The sequence below is a fragment of the Solanum dulcamara genome, chromosome 4 (genome assembly GCF_947179165.1).
Source record: "Solanum dulcamara chromosome 4, daSolDulc1.2, whole genome shotgun sequence".
In the NCBI taxonomy this organism is placed as follows: domain Eukaryota; kingdom Viridiplantae; phylum Streptophyta; class Magnoliopsida; order Solanales; family Solanaceae; genus Solanum; species Solanum dulcamara.
Window position 1 is genome coordinate 16,467,983 of NC_077240.1, and position 24,396 is coordinate 16,492,378.

At 36.0% G+C, this 24,396-nt stretch overlaps 3 protein-coding genes across 3 annotated transcripts; 2 read left to right on the forward strand and 1 right to left on the reverse strand.

Moving 5' to 3' along the window:
- The first annotated feature begins 314 nt into the window (after positions 1-314).
- Positions 315-5,058, forward strand: LOC129886645 (probable methyltransferase PMT15). The gene is made up of 6 exons (XM_055961424.1): positions 315-1,258; positions 2,994-3,204; positions 3,312-3,609; positions 3,962-4,354; positions 4,439-4,516; positions 4,599-5,058. Exons 1-6 carry the CDS (start codon positions 566-568, stop codon positions 4,828-4,830), a joined length of 1,905 nt encoding a protein of 634 aa, XP_055817399.1. The 5' UTR covers positions 315-565; the 3' UTR covers positions 4,831-5,058.
- Positions 5,059-6,546: 1,488 nt separating this feature from the next.
- Positions 6,547-7,922, reverse strand: LOC129884048 ((S)-8-oxocitronellyl enol synthase CYC2-like). Its single transcript, XM_055958424.1, has 2 exons — positions 7,881-7,922; positions 6,547-7,730 (listed from the first exon to the last, which is right to left on the reverse strand). Exons 1-2 carry the CDS (start codon positions 7,920-7,922, stop codon positions 6,582-6,584), a joined length of 1,191 nt encoding a protein of 396 aa, XP_055814399.1. The 3' UTR covers positions 6,547-6,581.
- Positions 7,923-14,741: 6,819 nt separating this feature from the next.
- Positions 14,742-15,817, forward strand: LOC129884757 (short-chain dehydrogenase reductase 3b-like). The gene is made up of 2 exons (XM_055959041.1): positions 14,742-14,841; positions 14,946-15,817. The coding sequence occupies exons 1-2, from the start codon at positions 14,825-14,827 to the stop codon at positions 15,715-15,717; spliced, it is 789 nt and encodes a 262-aa protein (XP_055815016.1). The 5' UTR covers positions 14,742-14,824; the 3' UTR covers positions 15,718-15,817.
- The last annotated feature ends 8,579 nt before the right edge of the window (positions 15,818-24,396 follow it).

A 24,396-nucleotide genomic window follows, 5' to 3' on the forward strand; every position in this document is an offset into this window, starting at 1 on the left:
AAACTTGTACTAAATTAAATAAGTAGACACACGTGTCTTATGTGGCACAATACGCGTAGGACGCCACATAGGACACACATTTACCATGTAAGACGAATTTAAAGTGCTTACTTGTACTTAATAAAATTAAAAATCATAATTATCAGTTGAAATCAAGTTAAAAGTCATATTTATGTATTACGCATAGAATTAAAAACTATAGAAAAAGTATTTTGAAAAAAAAGGAAAAGAAATCCGAAACTCGAAAATCTTACCAAAAATAAAAATAAAAATAAATTCCTATATTTTGCACAAGCTAGACACGGACACACACGCTCATCCATAAATATACTTCTCCTTCCTTGTGGCCTTTTCGTCTTCTTCATTTCTCTCCTCTATTCAATCAATTTTACTCACGAGGGAGCGCCGGCGCGTAAGCGCGTCTCCCACCCTCAGCCCACTTCTTCAAATAACTCATCACCTTCCCCAAGAAATTTCATTCGTCACCCAAAAACAGAGAGCTAATTTCAAAGTTCATCAACTTTAATTTTTTTGCTCTTTTTTTTTTTTTGGATTTTGTGTGGCAATGGCGGCCAATTTGTCACACTCCCTTACATCGAAATTCAGGAAAGCTAATCTTTACTACGTGGCTGCTACAATTGTTCTCTGTTGCACTTTCTATGTAATCGGACTTTGGCCTCAAGGTGGTGATGTAACTAGCCGTCAATTATCCTCAACTGCCTCCATCCTAACCACCCTACCATGCAACCCATCAATCAAAAACACAAATCCCAATTACGGTTCATCGATTTCCATCGACTTCACCGCCCGTCACACCGCTGATGACTTTGTACCACTCTCACCATCGGCGCGTGTAAACCACTACCCATCCTGTAACCCGGACTGGTCCGAGTACACCCCTTGTGAGGACTCGAAGAGATCACTGAAATTCGATAGAAACATGCTCATTTACAGAGAAAGGCATTGTCCCGAGAAGAATGAGTTGTTGAAGTGCAGAATTCCGGCGCCTTTTGGGTATAAACAGCCGTTCCAGTGGCCGGAAAGTCGTGATTCTGTATGGTATGCGAATGTTCCGCATAAACATCTTACGGTTGAGAAAGCTGGACAGAATTGGGTCCGGTTCAAGGGTGACCGGTTCACCTTCCCCGGCGGTGGCACCATGTTCCCACGTGGCGCCAATGCTTATATAGACGATATCGGAAAATTGATCAAGCTTAAAGATGGTTCCATTAGAACTGCCATTGATACCGGTTGTGGGGTACGTTTTATTTCAATTTTCTGAATTCACTTGGAATTTTCATAGTTTTATGTTGACTTATCTTTTGGACACACTTATTTTTTGGTAGTATTTGGTTGCAAAATAACAAAATAATTTCCAATTTATAAATTTTTAATAATAATGTTAGCAAAATAAGATGGTGTTTTGGGACGGACGATTGATGCTGTCAGTCTACTGCAATGGTCACGGGGCTTAAGAATAGTATTGTGCAAGCTCATATTGCTTGAGATTAAAATTTTGAGAATTAGAGATACATAATAATGTCTAAATGTGGTTGAAAATTGTGATGACTATTTGGTGAAAACTATTTTTTTGTCAATCAAATACAAAAATGACTTACTTTTAGAAAATTTGTATGTCATTAATAATTTTTCTTTTTAATAACAAATTAAAGAAATGATGGAAATTTACATTCGATTTTTAAAATCTATGGGTATATTGGATGGGTTTCATGGTATTGTCTCGATAAGTAGTTTATTGTGTACATTTCTTTTTGAAGCTTTGACTTTTCAAGAAAAGGAATAAGAATAGAATGGGTAAGTTTGTTGGCAATGCACATGGGTTTTCCATCGTATTGGTTTGGAAGTTGTCAAAAACTACATACTTTCAATTTAAAAGAGAAATTAATGAATTTCATAAATTTGACTTCTCTATTTTCCCAATTAAAGAAAAGTTTACTTTAGTGGATAGTTCATATTAAAGAAGTCTTTCCATTTGTCCCAAGACTAGTTGACGGAGTTACCTGGTAGTCTGGTACCCTGGTACCTGTTACTCGTGGAGGTGACAGTGGGAGGTGATAGGTATCCCCGTGAAATTAGTTTAAGTGCGTAAAAACTTGGCCCGAATACTATGGTCATCAAAAAGAAAAAAGGTCCTAGATAGTTGGTTGAAGTGGAGGTTGGGAGTGGTTGAACAAGATGATTGCTAGAAATACATTTAATGTGGGATTTTCATTACTAGAGTTGAATTATTGGTCTTACTGTAAAAAGTTGGTTTTAATTTGGTTTACTTGATTTGAAATGTAGTTTGGTTTAGTGATCTTAGTGGAGTCCACTATTGGTTGAAACCCAAAATGTGTGTTTCCTTCAATTGCACTTAAAGAATATGTTTTATTGATTTGCCAAAAAAAGAAGCACAAAATAATCACTTCTAGATTAACTTGCAATGAAAGAAAAATTTATTATGGCTTTCACATTTATAGTGTAATCCTATTATGAATTCAACATTTGATGCAACTATGAAAACTTATTAATTGTTTAGGATTATGTTGTTTGAATTTTAATTTTCCGCCATGTTTTTCCGATATAAGCATTCTCTGGACCGAGCCTTAATTGCAATTTTATTGAAATAAACAAGATAGTAGGTTACTAATAATAAAAGTCGCATTAAATTTATTAGAGTGTGATTATTTCAGTTAAAGTGGTCAACAAATAACTTTATTCTTGACTGGGAAGGTTGAACTGAATTCTCAAAATTTGCATTGCTAGGATCCAAATTTAATTGGAAGTATCGTATACCAGGGGCGGAGGACACAAAGGGGTCAGAACCTCTTTCATCAGAAAGACTAAATGTATAAACGAAGTCAAAATTATTTTCTATATCCATCTATAATAGATGTTGAAACCACTTTAGCTTTGTCGCATGTTTACTTTTTTTTCAGTTTCTTTTGTTTTCCTTAATCATAGGAGGCTAATTTTACCGTACACAACTTCAGGTTGCTAGCTGGGGTGCTTACTTGCTTTCTAGAGACATCCTTCCAATTTCATTTGCACCCAAAGACACACATGAAGCTCAAGTTCAATTTGCCCTTGAGCGAGGAGTTCCAGCATTGATTGGCATATTAGCTACTAATAGGCTACCTTACCCTGCAAGGGCATTCGATATGGCACATTGTTCTCGCTGTCTCATCCCTTGGGGAAAATATGGTATTCTAAATAACATACCTTTGCTCTTTTACTCATTCTTCATGAAGGAAGATCAATCTTATCTTTTTAATTAGTATTTTTATTTTTATTCATTTGATGTGGAGCAGATGGGCTATATTTAATTGAGGTTGATCGAATTTTACGTCCTGGCGGATACTGGATCCTCTCGGGACCACCCGTTAACTGGCAAGATCACTGGAGGGGATGGAACAGAACAGCTGACGATCTGAAAGCAGAGCAAGATCAAATAGAGAGTGTTGCAAGAAGCCTATGCTGGAAGAAAGTAACTCAGAGAGGTGACCTAGCAATTTGGCAGAAGCCTACTAATCATGTGCATTGCAAAATTAACCGAAAGGTCTTCAGGAAGCCACCCTTTTGCCTGGAGCAAGATCCCGACAAAGCATGGTAATGTTCTACTTCTCGAATGATTAGAATTCAACCAAGCTTGTTGTTTCCCCTGTCTACATTCTTGCAGCACAGGACGGGTCGTTAGGCATATTCATCTCATTCTCCCAACAGTCCTTAAAAGTTAAAACACTTTGAATGGATACCAAAACATATTGATGGCAAAACTGATGGTCCTTTCCCATTAATTTTCATTGGAGTTGCTTAACAATATTCCACTCTTTTGGTCAGTAGTACCAAACCATTTGATAAAAATCTGTCCAGCTTAATGAAATCAAAACTATGCACCACAAATGAAGAATAATAAGTTAGTGTTCCCCAGATGTATTTATCCAAGACTTTAATCTTCCAGGTACACCAAGATAGATGCTTGTTTGAGTCCACTTCCTGAAGTGTCCAGCGTTAAAGATATCGCTGGAGGGCCACTGGTGAATTGGCCAGAAAGATTAACTGCGGTCCCTCCTAGGATTGCTAGTGCTAGTATAGAGGGAGTTACTGCAGAGGGCTTCTCTGAAGATACAGAATTGTGGAAGAAGAGAGTCGTCCACTACAAGGCCTTGGACAGTCAATTAGCAGAGCGTGGAAGGTACCGTAACATACTTGACATGAATGCTTGGCTGGGAGGATTTGCAGCTGCACTTGTTGATGATCCAGTTTGGGTCATGAACATTGTCCCCGCTGAGGCTGAAATCAATACCCTTGGAGTTATCTATGAACGTGGTTTAATTGGAACATACCAAAGCTGGTAAAGCCTACTGCTCCCATATAAAATTTGCTTTTGCTATTTACATCCTAATTGTTGTTACTGATGAATGCTCTTGTCATTCAGGTGTGAGGCAATGTCTACGTATCCAAGAACTTATGACTTCATACATGCTAATTCGGTCTTCACCCTCTACCAGGACAGGTAATTAACTGTTTGAAGGTTCACATTTCTCAAGCATGTTTCTTGAATGTGACTCGTTGATTCAAGCGTCTATATATTGCAGATGTGAAATGGAAGACATATTATTGGAAATGGACAGAGTATTAAGGCCACAAGGCAGTGTGATATTCCGAGACGACGTGGATGTTTTGGTAAATGTGAAGAGTATATTAGACGGACTACAATGGGATAGTAGAATGGTTGATCACGAAGGCGGTCCTCATGTTAGAGAAAAGCTTCTAATTGCTACTAAACTGTATTGGACAGCACCAGCACCTGATCAAGATAAACAATGAGTCTTCTATAGTTTTACAATCTGGCCAATTTTTTTACTTTTGTTGATAAATTTTTGTTATGATTTTTCATTAACCTCTCTATCTTTTGGCTTCAAAATAAACATGTGGATATTGAGGTTTTCCCCTGATTTTTCTTTTTCTTTTTTGGCTTTCTAATCGGCTTGTAATATTTTACACTTTACTTACTGTGAAATGCAAAATTTGGTATAGAAAGCAGATTTTAGATGATATTAGTGTTAAATGACCGATGATGGTTTTCTTCTACCGTAAATCGATTGGAATCTAATCAGAGAATTGTGCAATTTGAATATACCACATTTTAATGGATGAACTATTGTCATTTGAATATACCACTTAATTATGCTCATGATATTTGCTTAAAATGACAATGATTTTTTTTTTATTAAAGCCATCTAACCAAATTTTTACCCAAAACCAAACTTAACAAGTATTATTAGGATTATTTTATTTATGGATTTGAGACTTGGTTAGCAAGTAGTAATACCATGTAATATTATCTTGTAAATATTTATGTTAGCATTTTAAAAATAGAATTTAAATTTTTAAAAATTATTAAACTATATTTTCTAAAAAATAACTAATCCGCTGCAGCCTAATAGTAATAAATTGGGCTTGGTTGTTTTAGGTCTCATCAAAATATGGGTCAGCCCGCCATAAATTTTCGAAATCTGCATGAGGCTAACCCAATCCATATTGATAGCTCTAGGCCAGACATTTTCAATTTTATAGTGATCACTTGACCAAGTAAAGGCATAATTCATGTCAAATGAAACTTTGATAACCAAATAAGGGAGCAACCATTTAGAAATGGGAAATGTCCAATCCCAAACATTCTCCGTTATGGATTTTGCATATTCTTATGTCCATTTCAGAGACACACTTTCAAGTCAAATCCACAACTTAAATAGCACAAATAATGTCTCCTTATTGGAACTATCCTTTTTCTTTTGGGGTCATCCGATCTTGAAATTTTTGCACAAATCGGCTCTTGGGGTGCCAACATTTAAATTTTGCACTCGTTTTAAAAAATGTAAAAAAAATTCTTCTCCATAATTAGGAGAATCGTTATGATTTCATATTTGATATTAAGCAAAACTTGCCTGAACAACCAAATCCTAATGAATCGCCAGCAGCATTTCAAATGCTAGCTACCCATCAGGATTAGTGGCCAAAATCCTGATGATTATTATAACTTACGTAAAAATTTATCAACATGTTTTTACTTATTATCCCATACCAGTATATAGTAGAAAGTATGATCTATTCTCAAATTGTTAAAGAATTATGGAAAGAGTTAGAACAGAGGTATGGACAAACTGGGGGAACTAAAATGTTCCATTTGCTAATATTAGAGAGGTTAACAACATCTCTCAAGGGACCTGAAGATGTTGGATTATTTTAAAAAGTCAAAGAAAATGGATTCATATTTTTGAGGGTAAGAATTAACTTAAATAATCGTACATCTTATGATTAAATTAATATAGTTGATTGATAAATAATATATGTATGTATAATTAATTCATGATGGGCTTGAATGAAGTATACTGAAGCATAAGAGAGTATACAATTATCTTTTAGAAAAAAGTCAACTAAAAAGGAAACCATTCAATAAAATCTTATTTTAGTTTTTGTCTGATTATTTATTACATATCAATTTATTTGTAAAAATAAAATAAAATAAAACTTAGATCCAAATTCTTTTATTAAATGAAGTAGTGAATACACAAAGTTCATGGAATTAATCTATTATCTTTTGCCTTGTGTATCCAGAAAATGAAGGAATTTGTGGAATTCCTGAAGCCAATGAAACCATTCTCTTTGCTACGATTTATGCTGCTTAATCTACTAGTCCCTCCAGCCAGTAACATATCTGCAAATTCCCACAAGCCAATCTCTTCTAACTTTGTGGAAATCAAGTTATTGTCTCTTACAATCTTATCCCACACAGGACCCTTATCCTTCATCATCTCAGACAAGGAAATAATCTTTTCTGTCGCGTCGAATTCCGCATATTCTACTCCTATTTCTTCCGCTAACACCTTCCACAAATGCTTCCATTTGAACACATCGCCGTTTGTAATGTTAAATGCCCTGTTTTTCCCCTGCGGACTCATTGCTGCCCAAATTTGATGCTCTGCCACCAAATTAGCGTCTGATGCGTTAGAGTAACTGTCCCAAACGGCCTTTGTCCCTGGAAATTTCAGCGGAATGCTTTCATGTTTGCATATTGTTGCATACACGCAAAGTGTTCCAACAATGTTCAAAATGCTATGGGGTGAAAATCCGAAAATTAAATCAGGCCTGTGTACAGACCATGTTAAGCTTGGTTTTCTAGCGACTTCATCGAATAATACATCTTCTAACGTGTAATAAAAGTTGTGAACGTTTTCCAATCTTTCCATGTCCTCAGTGAAAGGTGGATCATGGCAAATAACATGAAGTTTCCCATCAATTGATTTACTTATCCCCATATAATGCATCCCACCCGTCTGGAGACAGATGTGGCGCAAATTAGGTGCATTTGAGATGACAGTACTGAGGACATTGCGAAACATTGCTCCATTGATTTCGCAACATTTGGCTGTGGAAAGGTCAAAAGCCGAAGTCACCCAAAAGATGTGTGTCACATCTTTTAGGGTCGATAATTTGGATTGTACAGCAGTTGCTACAGAAACGTCACACTGAATATATGTGACTTTAGCAACACTGCACACTGGCATCCCGCGTCGTGACACACCGTAGACCTTCCATGGACCACCCGGAGTGTCAGTAGATGAGAGTGTTTCAGCCAAGCTGTTGCCAACCACACCGGTGACTCCAATAACGAGGCCTACGTTTTGGTAGCTTTGTTGATGTGTTCCGCAAGATTCAAAGTTTTGCTGCGAATCAAAAAATTTTTGACACACTACTTGTAAATGTTTGATCGAGAAAATTGAAATACATAAAACAAAATTCTAATAGCAGATGAAAATTAGAAAAATGCGAAAGCAGAGCTCTTTTGTGATATTATCTGGTCAATTTATTCTCACCTGCAGTGCATTGTTGATAGATCTTGACAACCACCAATTCATTCCCAGAAAGTGTGATGATAGGCAAAAGTATAAACTTGTAAGGTCTTATTATATAAATTTGAATCACTTTATTAGGACTAATTCTTCATAATGAAGTAAACGTGAAGCGGCTATTATATATATAGAGGCTAAATAAGAATTTAATGTTATGGGGTCGTTTGATACAAAGATTAATAACACAAGAATTAATATTCAAAGATTAGTAATTCAAGTGAAAAAATAGCAAACATGCAACAAAATTGTGCTTCTCACTCTTCTCGTGTACACTGATTAATTCATACACCCAAATGAGTAAAATATTCATGTTGTGACCACCCATAACATAATTTATTGTACCAAGGTATAATGTATGCCATGGCAAGGTATATGCATGTGCTTCTAATTATTAGTACACTTTAAGACAAGAAGCGGATTAAGCGAAAGCAATTAAATTGATTGATTTTTATATGGTTTGGTTTTTACATTTTTATGATTTAAATAAAAATCGATCAAAATTGAAAAATTAAATTAAATCGATCAAATAAATTAATTTTTATATGGTATGGTTTTTACACTTTTAAAAATCGATAATATTTGGCTTTTTATTTTTGTTAAAAAAATGAAAAATAACCGACAAATTATATACATATTTTTTTTATAATCATATATACACAATATATTATTTTTTATGAATATTTTTTATGCAAAAAATACATCACACTAATTTTGAGTGGCGCCCGACTTGATTCTCCTCGACTAGGATCACCCTTGTCCTCATGGTACGACTTGAGGACACTGGCATGGAAGACAGGATGAACCTTAAGATACGATGGTAGCTCCAACCTATATGAGATCTTGCTAACCTCGGCACCGATCCTGAACGAGCCCTCATACTTTCGCACCAAATTTTGATGCACACCTCGCAATTTTTAAACTGCCTGGGTTTGAACTTGACCAAGACCATGTCTCCAATTTTTTAATCCGTGGGACGACGCTTACGGTCGGTAAATTTCTTCATCTTTTTCGCTGCCTTGTCCAAATAAGACTTGGTAGTGTCGAGTTGCTCCTTAAAGCCCTTGGCTATGTGATAATCCCCCAAACTCTTGCCCTCGAACGCGACCGATAGTGAATGTGGAGTTTGTGGCTGTTGGCCTGTCGCTAGTTCAAACGGTGTCCGCCATATGGTCTCACTCCGCTGCAGGTTGTATGAGAACTGGGCTACGTCCAGTAGCCTCGTCCAATCCTTCTGATGGGAGCTCACAAAGTGCCTCAAGTAATATTCTAGCAAAGCATTGACTCGCTCCGTCTGGCCATCCATCTGCGGGTGGAAACTAGTGGAGAAATATAACTTCGTGCCAAGAATCTCGAATAATTCTCTCTAAAAGTTTTTGGTGAAGCGTGCATCTCTGTCGCTAATGATGTGCCTTGGCAATCTCCAATACTTCACCACGTTTTTGAAAAATAGCTTGGCAGCCTCCTTAATAGTGCAACCTACTGTGGCAGGCATGAAACTAGCATACTTGGAGAATTTTTCCACCACGACCATAATCGTCCCGTACCCGACGGACTTCGGCAGACAAGTGATGAAGTCCATGTTCACGCTCTCCTATGGACGCTCCGCTACGGGCAGGGGCTCTTGGTTGACGCTGCTCCACTTTGTCTTTCTGGCACACAAGACAAATCTGCACATAGCATTCTATATCGTCCCGCATGCGTGGCCAGTAGTAAATTGCCTCAATCAAGGCCCTTGTGTGACGCTGCCCTGGATGCCCAGCCCACAATGTGTCATAGCTTTCCTTCATGATCCGCCGCCTGATGTTTCTGAATTTCGACACATAGATCCTCCTCCCGATGATAAGCAAGAGTCCGTCTTCTATCCAAAAATGTCTTGTCTTGCCCTGAACGGCTAACTCCATAAGCCTCTTTGCCCCAAGATCATGTTGTAGACCATCTTTGATTGTATCTTGGATGTCACAATATGATGTAGTGATGGCAGCCAGCTCGAACTTCCTTCTCAGGACATCGGCCACAACATTGCCTTTGCCTGGCTTGTACTTCAGCTCATAGTCGAACTCGACCAAGAAGTCCTGACACCTAGCTTACTTCGGTGTGAGCTTCTTTTGTGATTGAAAGTAGCTAATGGCTACATTGTTAGTCTTGACCAATAACTTAGAGCCAAGAAGGTAGTGCCTCCACGTGCGTAGGCCATGGACGATAGTCGTCATCTCTTTCTCCTACACGGTGTACAACCGTTCTGTCTCATTCAGCTTGCGGCTCTCGAAGGCAATAAGGTGCCTCTCTTGCATCAATTCTCCTCCAATGGCATAGTCAGAGGCATATATGTACACTTCAAATGTCTTAGAGAAGTCAGACATCGCTAGAACCGGCTCCTCTGTCACGACAGTCTTAAGGTCTTCAAAGGCCTTCTTTCACTCCTCGCTCAAAACCCACGACTTTTTCTTTAGCAACTCGGTAAGTGGAGCGACTTTGGAGGAGTAGGCACTTATAAACCTGCGGTAATAGTTAGCAAGTCTAAGAAAAGATCTAAGTTTGGTTACCTTTTTGGGTACCTCCTACTCCTTGATGGCCCGAACTTTTGCCTCGTCTATCTCGTAGTTCTCCCTGGATGATAACATGTCCCAAGAAGTGCACTTCATGTTGGGCGAACTGGCACTTCTCCCGCTTGATGAAAAGCTCATTCTCGCATAAGACTTGGAACACTTTCTTCAAATGCTCCACATTCTCCTTCAAGGTGTTGCTATAGATGACTATGTCATCTAAGTAGACTACCACGAACTGATCCAAGTAGGGGTAGAAGATCTTGCACATTAGTGTGCAAAAGGTGGAGGGTGCATTGGTTAAGCCGAAGGGCATCACCAACCACTCATAAGCTCCGCACCTTATCACACATGTCGTCTTCAGTTCATCTCCCTCCGCTATTCGTACCTGGTAGTAGCCCTTCCTTAGATCCACCTTGGTGAATTACTTGGCTTGTCCAAGTCTATCAAACAAGTTGGCAATGATCGGTATGGGATACTTGTTCTTCACGGTCACCTTGTTGAGTGTCCGGTAGTGTATGCATAGGCGCAACGAGCCATCCTTCTTCTTTTGAAATAAAACCAGTGTTCCATAAGTTGCCTTGGATGGACGGTTATGACAGGCATTCAACTTCTTCCTCAACTCCTCTAACTTGGGTAGAGGTATGCGGTATGACGGGTATGCAGGTGGCCTTGCTCCTGACTCCAGCTCGATCCTGTGGTCTACCTCGCGCCTTAGAGATAAGTGTCTTGGCAAATCTTCGGGCATCACGTCCTTGTTTTCTCCAAGCACCTTCTCTATGCAAGGTGGGAATGCCTCTTTAGCACCATTGTCTTTATCCAAGATTGCATTGGTGGCTACGAACATCGGCTCCCACTTCTTTAGGCCTTTCACAAGCTAAATGGCTGATAGGTGGGCTTGTCCTTCCTTCTTCAACATCTTGACTAGAGGTAACATGAAGGGTCCCTCTCCTCTATCACCAAGAGTTATTGGAGATATAGATTGATCATCGTGTGGTACTATTGGAAGAATTCCTTCCCAAGTATTATATCAAAATTATCTAAGGGGGCGACAGTGAAGCTGGTCTTACCTTGACACTTGCCCAGCGTGATGTCCACTCCATAAGCGACTCCACACACATGAGTCAATGGGGCATTGACCGTCTTCAGGCGGGTGTTACTTGGCCCATAACTTAACCCCAACTTTGTTGCCACCGTCTTGGTCATGATGTTGGCTTCCGCTCTAGAGTCCACTATAGCATGAGCTAGCCGTCCGTTGATGGATATGTCAACATATTGTGCGGAGTAATCTCCCACCTTCTCAGCTTGATTCATGCCCGAACTTTGCCCTTGGTCCACTTCCTTGTCCTTTCGTTCCCGTAATATGGCACCAAGGTTCTTCATCTCCGATAACCTAGCATAGCTGTGAGGACCTCCACATATATAGCAGTCGCTTCCCTTCATGGTCTTCTCCTTCCTCTCAGCATAGGCCTATCGTCCGAACCTCCTTCTATCAGACTTATTACATTATGGCTCTTAGTGGGAGGGTATTTCTCCTTACCCTTGCCACGATCTCCCCCACCTTTGGCATGACTACTCCTTGTTTCTTTGCCCTTATTTTTGTTGTACCTGTCATGCCTAAAGTCCGTCAGGGCTTCAGCTTAGGTGATGGCCTCATCGATGGTGCTGACTTGACGACGCTCCAACTCTGTCTTGGCCCAACTTTGCAGCCCATCCATGAAGTGGAAGAGCATGTCTCCATCCGTGAGGTTGGGATTAGAAGCGTAAGGGTAGTGAACTCCTTCTCATAGGCCCGTATGTTACCCGTTTGCTTCAATTCCCAGAACTTGTGTTTGGCCTCATGGATGACATTATTGATGAAGAAGGCCTTCTTAAACTCATCCTGGAACTTCTCCTAGGTGTTGATGGTGCATAGACCCTTCCCGATCTCAAATTCCTTGTGCTTCCACCACAATATGGCTATCTCCAAAAGATATAGCACGGCTGTGTTGATCCTCGTCTCGTTATTCTTCACTTTCTTACACTTGAAGTAATTCTCCAGGTGCCAAAAGAAGTTCTTTACCTTTTATGCATCACGGGGACCTTTGAACATTGGTGGCTTGGGAGCCTCAATCTTGGCCTTTCTGTCCGCGCTGGATGTCACGCATCTCCCAACTTTTATGTCTCTCTTGAATGCTGCCATCCAGCCTTCACGGTCTCTATCGTGCTTAGCGTGTCCATGAGCCGACACTCCAAGAAAGTGATTGTCTCCTTCATCTCGTACTCAGCCGCCTTGCATACATCCAACTCCTTTCGGATGTTTCCATCCTCCTCAAGGGTGAATTCCTCTAGAGTCTTGAACTTGCTGTCGAACTTGTTCAAGCGCTTGCCCAATATCTCTACGGCCTGCCGGGCAGCATCCACCCTTGCGATCCACTTTATGCCGGGCGTGACGTCTATGGTCTCCTCGCCTCGCTCATCATCACCCACCTCAGTGGCTGAGGGTGAGTAGGATGTTAGGGCCTCGCTTGGTGTAGGCTCAAGCGGTACCTCCTCATTTCTCTTAGAGTTCTTCTTTCCCTTGTTGTGCTTCCTTCCAATATCTTGCTTGACGTTGGTGGCGGTGGTGGCGTTGATGTCTCCCTCACTTGTCATTTCCCTTAGTAGAACCTTGCTCTGATATCACGTTGTCACAGACTTAGATTTTAACTAAGACCTCCGTGCGACACTTGACAACTTACTCATGAATCTTTTCCGATCTTGCAAGCTCAAGTAAGCCTTGAAGACTAGATCGCTAAGGGAACGCTAGGTTGTAAGAAAGACAAGAGACCTTTTTTTTAAGAAGACTTTGTATTACTTTGAAGAATGTTTGATTTCTGGATGGTTTGTTACAAATGAGTGTCTCTCTATTTATACTACTTCTAAGGGGCTTAAGTGTAAATAAAAATTGCTATACAAGTCTTTTCATTTTTACAAAGTCCCTACTCTAAAATTTTCTACACACTCTAGAAAACCCTAATTCTTTGAAGACTTCTCTACAAGAATCTAGAGTCTTCTACAAGCCTCTCTAAGATCCAAGGTTCCTCCTCGATCAAGTGGCGGGTCATAACTTTAGGCCACGAATGAATTTATTGCGTATCCAACTGTAAGTAATGTATGTGTATACTTTCATCATGCCTATTAAATGTCCATAGCTGTATCGCTGCATAAGTTTGAATATAATACTTACTATAGATTCATAAAATTCCACTACAGAAGAAAATAATTGCTCCTATTTTATTTTTAAAAAATACTATTGTAATTGATAACTTGTCTAGCAAGTGCGTATTTCATGCCTCTTTTAAATTTTGAGGGTCGCAGATTTGCCAACAATTATACGTGGATCCCTATATAGTTGCCGCTTTCTGCCGATATTCTTTGCGTAGCTCAAGGCGCAGTCAACTAAAAGAAAAGTTTACCCACAAAGGTAGAAACAGTCGATTTATATATTTGATCCTTGTATTGAATTATGATTTCTGTTATTTCTGTTATTATTTATTATTTTCTATGTTTTGATTACTCTATTTTACCTGTGACGCTATCATTATTTATTTAATCGTTATTTGTTATTTGTATATATTTATTTGTATTTATTTGTTATCTATTCGTTATTTGCTTGTTGTTTTTCTCATAAAACTTTTAATTTCCTATTCTTATCTAACAATTTTTTTTTATGCATTTATGCTTTTACTGAGCCGAGGGTTTCCAGAAAACAGCCGTCCTACCTTGATAGGAGTAAGGTCTGCGTACATTCTACCCTCCCCAGACCCCATGTTGTGGGATTTCACTGGATTGTTGTTGTTGTTGTATCCTTATATTGAATTACTCCATTTGCTTTATACTCATTCCATTTCATATTAAGTGAATTTTATATTTGTTCTTTTATTTATTGAAGTATTTTATATTTTCTAGAAGATAAATCACAATACTTGCAAAATTATACTTCCTCTATTCCATATCCGTGTTATCCGAATACATAAGTAGACATCTGTATACATAAGGGAGGAAAGAGGAGAGAGCTGAATCAGAGAAGGGATAGAGATGTATCAGAGAGGAATAAGACATTCGGATAAATATGGAAGAGATGTATCGGAGGGGAGGAATGTATCGAAGAGGGGGATAGAGATGTATCAACGAGAGGAGTGATGCATCCGATAGAAATTTTTGAAATTTTTTTAAATGGTAGAGAATTTTAGATATTATGATAAAATAAGATGTGTATATTAGAAAAATTTTCTATATATTTGTAGATCCAAAAGAAATGTTTGTTTAGTAAGTTAGAAGGAAACCTAAAAAGAACATAAAGTTATCCGGCGCTGTAATTGCAAGGAAGTTGCTCATCTTCCAATGGCAAATAAGCTCAGGTAATTCAGTTTCAATTTCTTTTCACTACCAGCAAGACGTCTCTAGTCTACTTATATGTATTCCAATTCGCATCGGTTTGTGCTTATTTTGTGGTATATATCAGGTTAGAGGGTAAAGTAGCTGTAATAACGGGTGGTGCAAGTGGCATCGGTGAAGCAACTGCAAGATTGTTCGTTCAACATGGTTCCCGTGTCGTCATCGCCGATATTCAGGATCAACTTGCTCTCCAAGTCGTCTCCTCGATCGGAACAGACAACGTCAGCTACCGACGTTGTGACGTAACCGATGAGAAACAAGTCGAGGAAACTGTAGCCTACGCTGTCCAAAAATACGGTACCCTCGACATAATGTTCAGCAACGCCGGCATCCTCGGCTCCTTCGGGAGCATTCTCGAAATGGATATGACTGTGTTTGACAGGACAATGGCTGTTAACACGCGGGGAGCCGCGTTAGCCGTGAAGCACGCGGCTAGAGTCATGGTAGATAAAAAAATTCGCGGCTCCATAATATGTACGGCAAGCGTAGAGGCTATCCTAGCTGGTGCAGCTCCGTTAGCCTACATCGCGTCGAAGCATGCCATCCTTGGAGTGGTGAAAGCGGCGGCGCGTGAGCTGGGGCAACATGGAATTAGGGTGAATTGTGTATCGCCTTTCGGCATCGCCACGCCAATGGTGTGTAAATCGTATGGCACCGATGCCGCCAGGATTGAAGCTGCTGTATGTGGAAATGCTAACTTGAAAGGTGTTTCTCTAAGCACGAAGCACATTGCAGAAGCAGCTCTTTTCTTGGCGTCGGATGAATCGGCTTACATTAGTGCTCATAATTTAGCCGTCGATGGTGGACTTAGTTCTATTATGAAGCTAAATCAAAATTAAATCGTGCACTACATTGTTTCAATAAATGCTAACAAACAGCCTTGGTTGTATTGTATTGTGTTTTTAATTTAAAACTTTAAATAAAATATTTAATCATTAATTTGATGTGATCACATAGTATTATGTTATTTTATTGTCTCATTTTATCATTATTTATTATTTTATTTTTTATCATATATTTTATAATAGCTTTTCTGTTAAATGATTACAGATAAAATACATTATAAAAGAATATGTAAGAACAATTCAAACAAAGTACAAGTTTTTTTGTTTTGGTCAGAAAGATAAATATATATTACCATTCGTCCATTTGGATCCGTAGGATCATGATTCAAAAAGGGGATCATTGTAATATAGTCCTCATATATCTTTATCTTCGTAGGGATAGGCATGGATATCGTAACTTAAACTGAATTGAATTAGATTAATTTGATATTTTAATTTCAATTTTTCAGTATTTTTTTTTTCTTCCAATTTTTCAGTATTTAGATTTAGGTTTGGTACATTTACCGAAGTTAATTTTACGGTTTAGTTATTTTTAGTTGTTTGGCTGCTATAATGCTGCTTGTTTTGCCGCAGTGAGGCTGCATTTTCATTTTAAGATATTTGTGTTTGGCTGACTTATGTGCTTGCAATTTGCAAATTTAAGCTGATGCTGAACTGAATTTAAGCTATTAGACGTACTGAATTTCAAGTGTGTTTGGAGAAAAAAAAATACTGAGAATAGATTTTTTTCGTTTCAACTGGTGGACAATAATTTAATAATAATACTCTATAAACAAAAGGAAACTTCTCTGGAGAAGTTGATAATGCAAATATTCAAGGCACGGGGGCAAATTGCACTTTTGCAATCAAAAGAGAGCAACACAGATCGAAACTAATTTTAAGTTATTGAAATAATGTTTCTCCTGATACTCACAAAAAAAATACTTCTTAATTTTGAGAAGTTCAAAATCATTATGCGGTGATCTCATACTATTCAAGTGCTAAGAAAGAGAGATGTCGAGTTGTGTTTACCTCTCGAAGAATATTTTGAATGATGTATTTTATATTTCTTCCATGACAAAAATTTTGATGTCTAATTTTCGTTTTAATAAAGCAAACTTCAGACAAGTTATTGAATCTTATTTATTTGTAATTGTGAAAAGAGATTTTTTTTGTGGGAAATAAGTACGCTTGTGATGGGATGTTCAAGTTGCGTGTTGAAATGAATAAAATTTATACTTTTATTTACATGGTTTCTTCTACTATTTTTTGATATGTTCATTTTTGTCATATTAATGATGCGTTGTGTGGAAATCATTAGTAGTATAAGATTAATCTCAATCATTTAAAAAGAATTTTGAAAAGTGTGAGCCTTGTAGTAAGGTAATTAAACATTTATATTTTATATACTAATCCAACCTATACTTCAATTAATTACCTATTATTCCATTATTTAATACATACATCACTTCTTCAAAATAACCTAAAATAGAGTCCCTACTTATCTAACCACCAAATAACACCCCTAAATAACGCCTATAACTTCCAATCAACCCGTTCTCTCCCCTAAGTATGTTTCAAATTGTTCGAAGCCTGAAAATAGCGGTTATTTATCTCCACCACACGAGCTTTTCCTACTAGTGTTTATATACAATTAATTGGCAGATGTAGCTGAAAAAATATTCTAAAATAATATCAAGTTTCTCTAAAATGTAAAGTATTAAAATGCACCATAATGATCTCTCTATCCATTGTTACTATTTTTGTATAGAACTAGACTGTTAGTCCCATATCCATTGTTACTATTTTTGTATAGATCTAGATTGTTAGTCCCATCTCAATAATCATGTAAAAATAATTGAGATGTCAAATAGAGTTAAAACTACTCCTTTAAAAAATATTAAAGAATATGAATAATTAAAAGAAACAATAACTCGCCTTATTAATGATAAATACGGTTCAATACATAAACAAAATAAGAGATCTAAACTAAATTTAATAATGGGTACTTTCATAAACAAGATTTAAGCAAGAAATAAAATACTGCACACTTAAATATTCAATACAAAGCAAGAAATTAAAGAAATTGGAAAAAGGTTAAGAGATTTCTTCTGCTAAGTCATGCTATTATAGATCCCAAATTTTTCCCATATCATAATATGACCAAAACAACCTCGGATTTTCAAAAATTACAATTCTGTCAACTTTTTTGCGCTTCTAACCATTTTTTTTCCTTTTTTTTAATTTGACCTCCTTTTAACTTGGTTTCTTTCCAGTCATTTCTCAATCAGATAAAACTATTTTTTTTAAAACAACATTAGATGCACTATTTTTTCAATTAAACATTGCAAAAATTGAAGATTAAAGAAGAGATAAGTTGGTGGGCTTCAGGCCTAACTCTTTTGTTATTTCTGTATCTGTTGTTGCACGTTGATATTATTGGGCTTTGAGTCCTAAATCCCTTCTCCTGAATTGATGTTGAGGCTGACCAAAGAATGCGTTGAATATCATAGGGCGAGTTTCACATATATATATATATAATAAAGTAATTATAATAAATATAATTATATTTTATTTATATAAAAAAACACTCAAATGTCATAGAAGCATTCATTGACTATGTAATATAGTTTGCTAAAAGTTACAAAAAATATACACTGACTATACAATATATCTTGCATATACATGATGTATATACTGACTATACATTATGCTACACTCAAACAACTGAATGTAGCTTAACTAAACATGAAGTATATACTTACTATTCAATCTCGATCAACTTAAAATCACTTCTAAACAATCCCAAAATTTAGATATGAATTCATTTCGATGTTTCAGTCTTTTGACATATAATTTGTTCAAACGATTCACATTTTCGATATGTCGATTTTTTATTATTTTTTTTAAAAATAAGAAGACGAAGAAGACCGACTAAGGCGAAGAAGGCGAAGAAGACTGACTAAGACGAAGAAGATAAATTGCTCAAAAATACTTTTAAACAGTCTCAAAATTCAAATCTGAAATCCTCATGTTTTGAGTCTTTTGATATATAATACGCTTGAAATGATTCACATTTTTTGTCAATTTTTTATTTGTTCTAAAAAAAAGAGAAGACGAAGAAAAAAAGAAGAATGACAAAGGAAGCCATTAATGGCGAAGAAAGAAGAAAAAGTATTTGGCCAATATAGTTTCTCAAAAATCACAAAAAGTATAAACTGACTATGTACAATATATCTTATCTATATATGATCTATACACTAACTATACACGATGATACACTCAAAAAGCTAAATATAGCTTAATTAAACATGAAGTATACATTGACTATTCAATCTCGATCAACTCAAAATCACCTCTAAACAATTCCAAAATTTAGATATGAAATCCTCTCGATGTTTCGAGTCTCTTGATATATAATTTTCTCGGACCGGTTCACGTTTTTGCGTCAATTTTTTTTAGAAAAAAACGAAGAAGACAGACTAAGACGAAGAAGATAATTTGCTCAAAATTACCTTTAAATAATCTCAAAATTTAGATATGAAATCTTCTCAAAATATCGAGTCTTTAATATATAATATGCTCGAAACGATTCAAATTTTTGATACGTCAAATTTTATTTTATTTTTTTTAAAAAAAAAAGATAAGACGAAGAAGAAAAGAAGAATTAATAACAAAGGAAGCCATTAGTGGCGAAGGAGGAAGAAGTATTGGCCAATTTCAATAATTTTAAAAATTGAGTCAATTTTTTGATAAAACAAAGAGTCAAATGGCCGCTTTACATAATATGACCAATTTTATATTGGGTTAGACATGCAAGAGAAGGATCAAGACCGTAAGACTCGTCTCAGGAGAGTTCATGGACAATTCACAAAGACAGAACATAAATGAGCAACAGTAATTCAATGATTGAATAAACTTGGAATAAATTATCATTCTTATAATTTGAGATCATCGTAAATTCTAAATTCTTTTATAAATTATGATTTGGAATTTTAAATTATGATTTTAATTTTTTTTAAATGTAAAACTTAACTCATAAGTTTATATTTTATAAATTAAGATCATCATTTTAAGTTTTGCCAAAAAAAAAAAAGACTCGTGAATTCTTGTACCATTATATTAAGAGTTAATAGTTAAAAGCTCCTTCAACTTAACACATTTTATTCAATGCACATCTAAATTATGAGAAATCTCAATTATCCCCTCAAATATGAATTCTTGGAACTATTTATCCTCCTTAAAATATGGAAAATCTTAATTACACCCCTCAAACATAAATTTTTGAAATTATTTATCCTTAATATGTCATCTCACAAGGCACCAAAACATTATTATGTCCAATTTATATGACTCACTCTTCATTTTAGACAATTTCTAAAGAAATGACACATTTCTATATTAGTAAAAAAATAATTTTTATTTCTATTTATATAATGTAGTTTGACTTGAAATGAAGTTTAAAAACGATGTTGTCTAAAATAAGTCATGAATATTTGTGTGACAATAATTATTTCATTAAGGGTAAAGTGAAAAATTTAAAGTTAATCTTTACTAAATATAAAATATGTCATTCTTTTAGAATTGACTAAAAGGGAAAACGAGTCATATAAATGAAATGAAGTAATTTTTTTAATCATGTGGCACATTAGGGGAACATAATTTCAAAAATTCATGTTTGAGGAGATAATTAAGATTTCTCATAATTTAGGGGGGTAAATAGTCCAATAAATCATATTTGAGGGAGTATTTAAGACTGCTCATAGTTTAAGTGTACATTTGAAAAAATGTGTCAAGTTTAAGGGGTCTTTTAACTATTAACTCTTATATTAAAGAATAACTAATTCATATTATTGTTGATTTATAAATCTTTATAAAATTATGTGTATTTGAAAATTTGTAATTATAAATATTTATTTATAAAAAAATATAGAAATATGTGATTTATCAACGCGCATCATTTGAATATTTCAATATTTTAATTATGGATTATAATTTGTTCATTTTGTAAGATTATACATATTAAAGATATTTTAATAATTTTTATAATTTATGAGATTTTTAAATTTATAAAAATAAAAAATAATTTAAAAAATCTAAATTACATATTTAATAATATTTCAACTTTATATACATTTTATTTTAAATCATAATTTTATATCGCATATTTTTTCAACTAGATATATTAAGCTCAATAAACTGCTGAAATAAATCATACTCTTGAATAGGACAAATAGAAAAAAAGTTGTCAGCTGTGTGAGAGGGACAAAATGTGGACCCTTTTTTTTTTTTTTTTTTTTTAATTTTTCAAAAGGTGAAGCAATAAAAAGCCAAAACTAAACTTAAATGATTCTGGACAGACACGTTAACTATAAATTTATAAAATAATTTAAAATAAACAAACAAAAAAGGAATCGACCATATGAAACATTACAATCATAGCAATCAATGAGAAACTTATTGAAAGAAGAAAGAAATGAAAAACTAGATTCAACGACAGATGAGTTATTGTGAAACATGTTCTTCCTTATTATTTGGTGTACATTAATATCTAAAATTGTTATACTGAAGAAGGGAATGTCAACCCCGAAGATTGAAATTTCTGATGCATTATGGCATCAATGAATTTTGCCCCATTTCCTCTGTTAAATAATTCTTCCTTTTCGGAAAAATGCATTGTTACTAATTTTGTGAGTAGTTTCTGGTCGACTACTGAAGCAATGGAGAAATTTAGAGAAAGAAAAAGGAATCTACATATGGTGTTCATTGATCTTGAAAAGGCTTATGACAAAGTTTCGAGGAATGTTCTCTGAAGGTGTCTGGAGGCTAAAGGTGTCCCGATGGTGTATATTAGGGCGATAAAGAACATGTATGCTGGAGCCAAAACTCGAGTTAGGACGATGGGAGGTGACTCAGAGCATTTTCTTGTTGAGGTGGGACTACACAAGGGATCAATGTTGAGCCGTCTTGGTGACTCAGAGCATTTTTTCTTGGTGATGGATGAGCTGACACGGTTTATTCAGGAGGAGGTTCCATGATGTATGCTATTTGCGGACAATATAGTTTTGATTGATGAGATTCGAGACGGAGTTAATGATAGGTTGGAGGTTTGGAGACAAACGCTGGAGTCCAAAGGGTTCAAATTGACCAGGAACAAAACAGAACACTTGGAGTGCAAATTTAGTATTGCAATGGATGAAGAGAGCAAGGAAGTGAGGTTTGCCACCCAATCTATCACCAAGACAAAAACCTTTAAATATCTTGAATCCATCATCCAGAGTAGTGGGTACATCGATGATGAAGTCACGCACCGCATTGGGGCAACATGGTTGAAATGGAGGCTAGCCTCTGGAGTTCTGTGTGATAAGAAGGTACTGCCTAAACTTAAAGGTAAGTTCTACAGAATGGTTGTTAGACTGCGTTGTTATATGAAGTGGAGTGCTGGCCAGTAAAGAACTCTCATGTTCAGAAGATGCATATTATTGAGACGAGGATGCTGAGACGGATGTGTGGACACACTAGGAGTGATAAGATCAGGAATGAGGTTATTCGGGGAGAAGGTGAGAGTGGCATCCATGGTCGACAAGATGAGAGAAGCGAGATTGAAATGGTTTGGGCATGTGCAGAGGAGCAGTGTTGACACCCTAGTTAGGAGGTGCGAGCGGTTGGATTTGGGGTTCATGCGGAGGGGTAGGGGTAGACCGAAAAGGTATTGGAGAGAGGTGATTAGACAAGATATGGCGGTACTCGATATCACCGAGGACATGACATTAGATAGAAAAGAGTGGAGGTCGCGGATTATGGTAGAAGGCTAGTAGGGATAAAATAGTATCTTACCGTGTGTCGGTTTAGGGTGGTCATAAGTCTAGGCATGCCTTTATAGTTATGTTGCTATTGCCTTTGATTATTGCATCATTTTGCTATAGTTATTGTTCTTGTCTTATAAATTTTGCATTGCATTTTATTTTTATTTTTATTTTATTTTATTTTATTTTTATGCTATATATATTATTATTTTCTTTCGTACTTGAAACTGTGACTTTCGAGCCGAGGGTCTTTCGAAAACAACCTCTCTATCTCCATGAGATAGTGATAAAATCTGCGTACATCCTACCCTTCCAGACCACTTGTGGGATTACATCGGGTTGTTGTTGGTGTTTCTGATCGTTGTATATATCCCACTCTTATTCACCACTAAATTGCTCAAATTTTGAAAATTACAACGCGCCACAATTTCTTGAGGCACAACTCGCTCTTCTTCCTCCTTAGATAAAGGTTTGTCAATGAATTCGGCCCATTTCTTCACATGTCCTCCTTCAAATCTTCGTATTCAAGGAAAAACACTCTCTCTGGTCTCTCCACACTAGCTTTCCAATAACCCAACACGTGATCCCAATAAGGTCCATATCCGGATTTTCCGAGTTTTGCTACGGGTGATTTACTACTTTTATCTTTGATCTATTAGCAACTCCGTGTCGACAAGTTTAGGAGTGGAGAGAAAAGCCTATTCCAACGAGGGTACGCATTCATGTTAAGGCTTTAAGCCAAGTAGTGCCTGTTTTTGGAGCAAGTGCAAAGGAAAATATCAAAGGGTTGAGCCTTGAAGTTTTCTTGCATACATACAGCTGATTCTAAGTAGGCTGAATAAATCCAAAAGCCTTAATATTAGTAGATATCAAAAATAGGATGGGAGGGCTGATATTAGCTCTTTGATTTCCATTGAAATTTTCTGATCCATAATTGTCAGATAAGCGACTAGTTTTGATAGGGAAATTAGAGCAACTCATTTTTAGTTTGTAAAGCGCAAAAGTGTCAATGATCAAAAAATAGGAGACAACTTTTCTATTGATATACAAACAGGAAAATTTTGGTACCATATTGCAAGTAAGTCCTTTACCCATTCAATATTGACTATCACGTCCCATTACAATTAAAAAAATATTCATCAATTCTAAAAAATAATTAGTATTAGCAACATATTTTATTCCTATAGAATTGGTATAAGTAAATACTTGTAAAATCAAATTCAATCCGTTCAATTAGTTTAAATTTGTTTTTTTTGACACGTCAGGTGAGTGAATTACACACACTTAATATATTTTGGTCATTGTCAAAAAAGTATTAAAATGACAGCCTTACTTGAGGTGTGAACAAAACCTAATTGAGGTGTCTAAGTGAAAGTTTATGCCAATTTTAAAGATACACCAATGAATTTCGCCTATTTTTAATATATATGGTTCACTATTGTTTTTAGTTAGTTCAAATTTTTTTACAAGTTATTCTTTCATTTTTAAATTTTATATCAATCAAATTACAAGAAAGAAAGAGTCGTCAGCTAAAGGCCACGGTCACAGAAAAATGGACCCACTATAGACCAAATTGACAATAAATAACTTATTTTCAAGTTTTTGACAAAAAAAGATTTTTTTTAATATTTAATTGGCGTCCAGTAGCCATGTTTTTTATTTGAAAAATGAATTTATTTTTTGATTTTTTTCTCTCCTATTTTCTAGACACATTATTCTTCTTACTGGTCTTTTTATTTCTAGAAAAAGGAAAAAATTATTACTTTATTATTCCTATTTTTTCTCAACCGTTCTAAAATAGAGCTCTTCATTTTTTTTGTCTATTTTTTCTCTTTCTAAATCCTTTCATAGATATTTTCCCCTTTCTTCTCTCCTTAATTTTCCCTTC

Coding starts and splice junctions, on each gene's coding strand:
- LOC129886645 (XM_055961424.1), top strand. CDS start 566: ATGGCGGCCAATTTGTCACACTCCCTTACATCGAAATTCAGGAAAGCT. Junction 1,259..2,993: donor CCATTGATACCGGTTGTGGG/GTACGTTTTATT, acceptor ACACAACTTCAG/GTTGCTAGCTGGGGTGCTTA. Junction 4,355..4,438: donor ATTGGAACATACCAAAGCTG/GTAAAGCCTACT, acceptor CTTGTCATTCAG/GTGTGAGGCAATGTCTACGT.
- LOC129884048 (XM_055958424.1), bottom strand. CDS start 7,922: ATGAATTGGTGGTTGTCAAGATCTATCAACAATGCACTGCAG. Junction 7,731..7,880: donor CTATCAACAATGCACTGCAG/GTGAGAATAAAT, acceptor TTTGATTCGCAG/CAAAACTTTGAATCTTGCGG.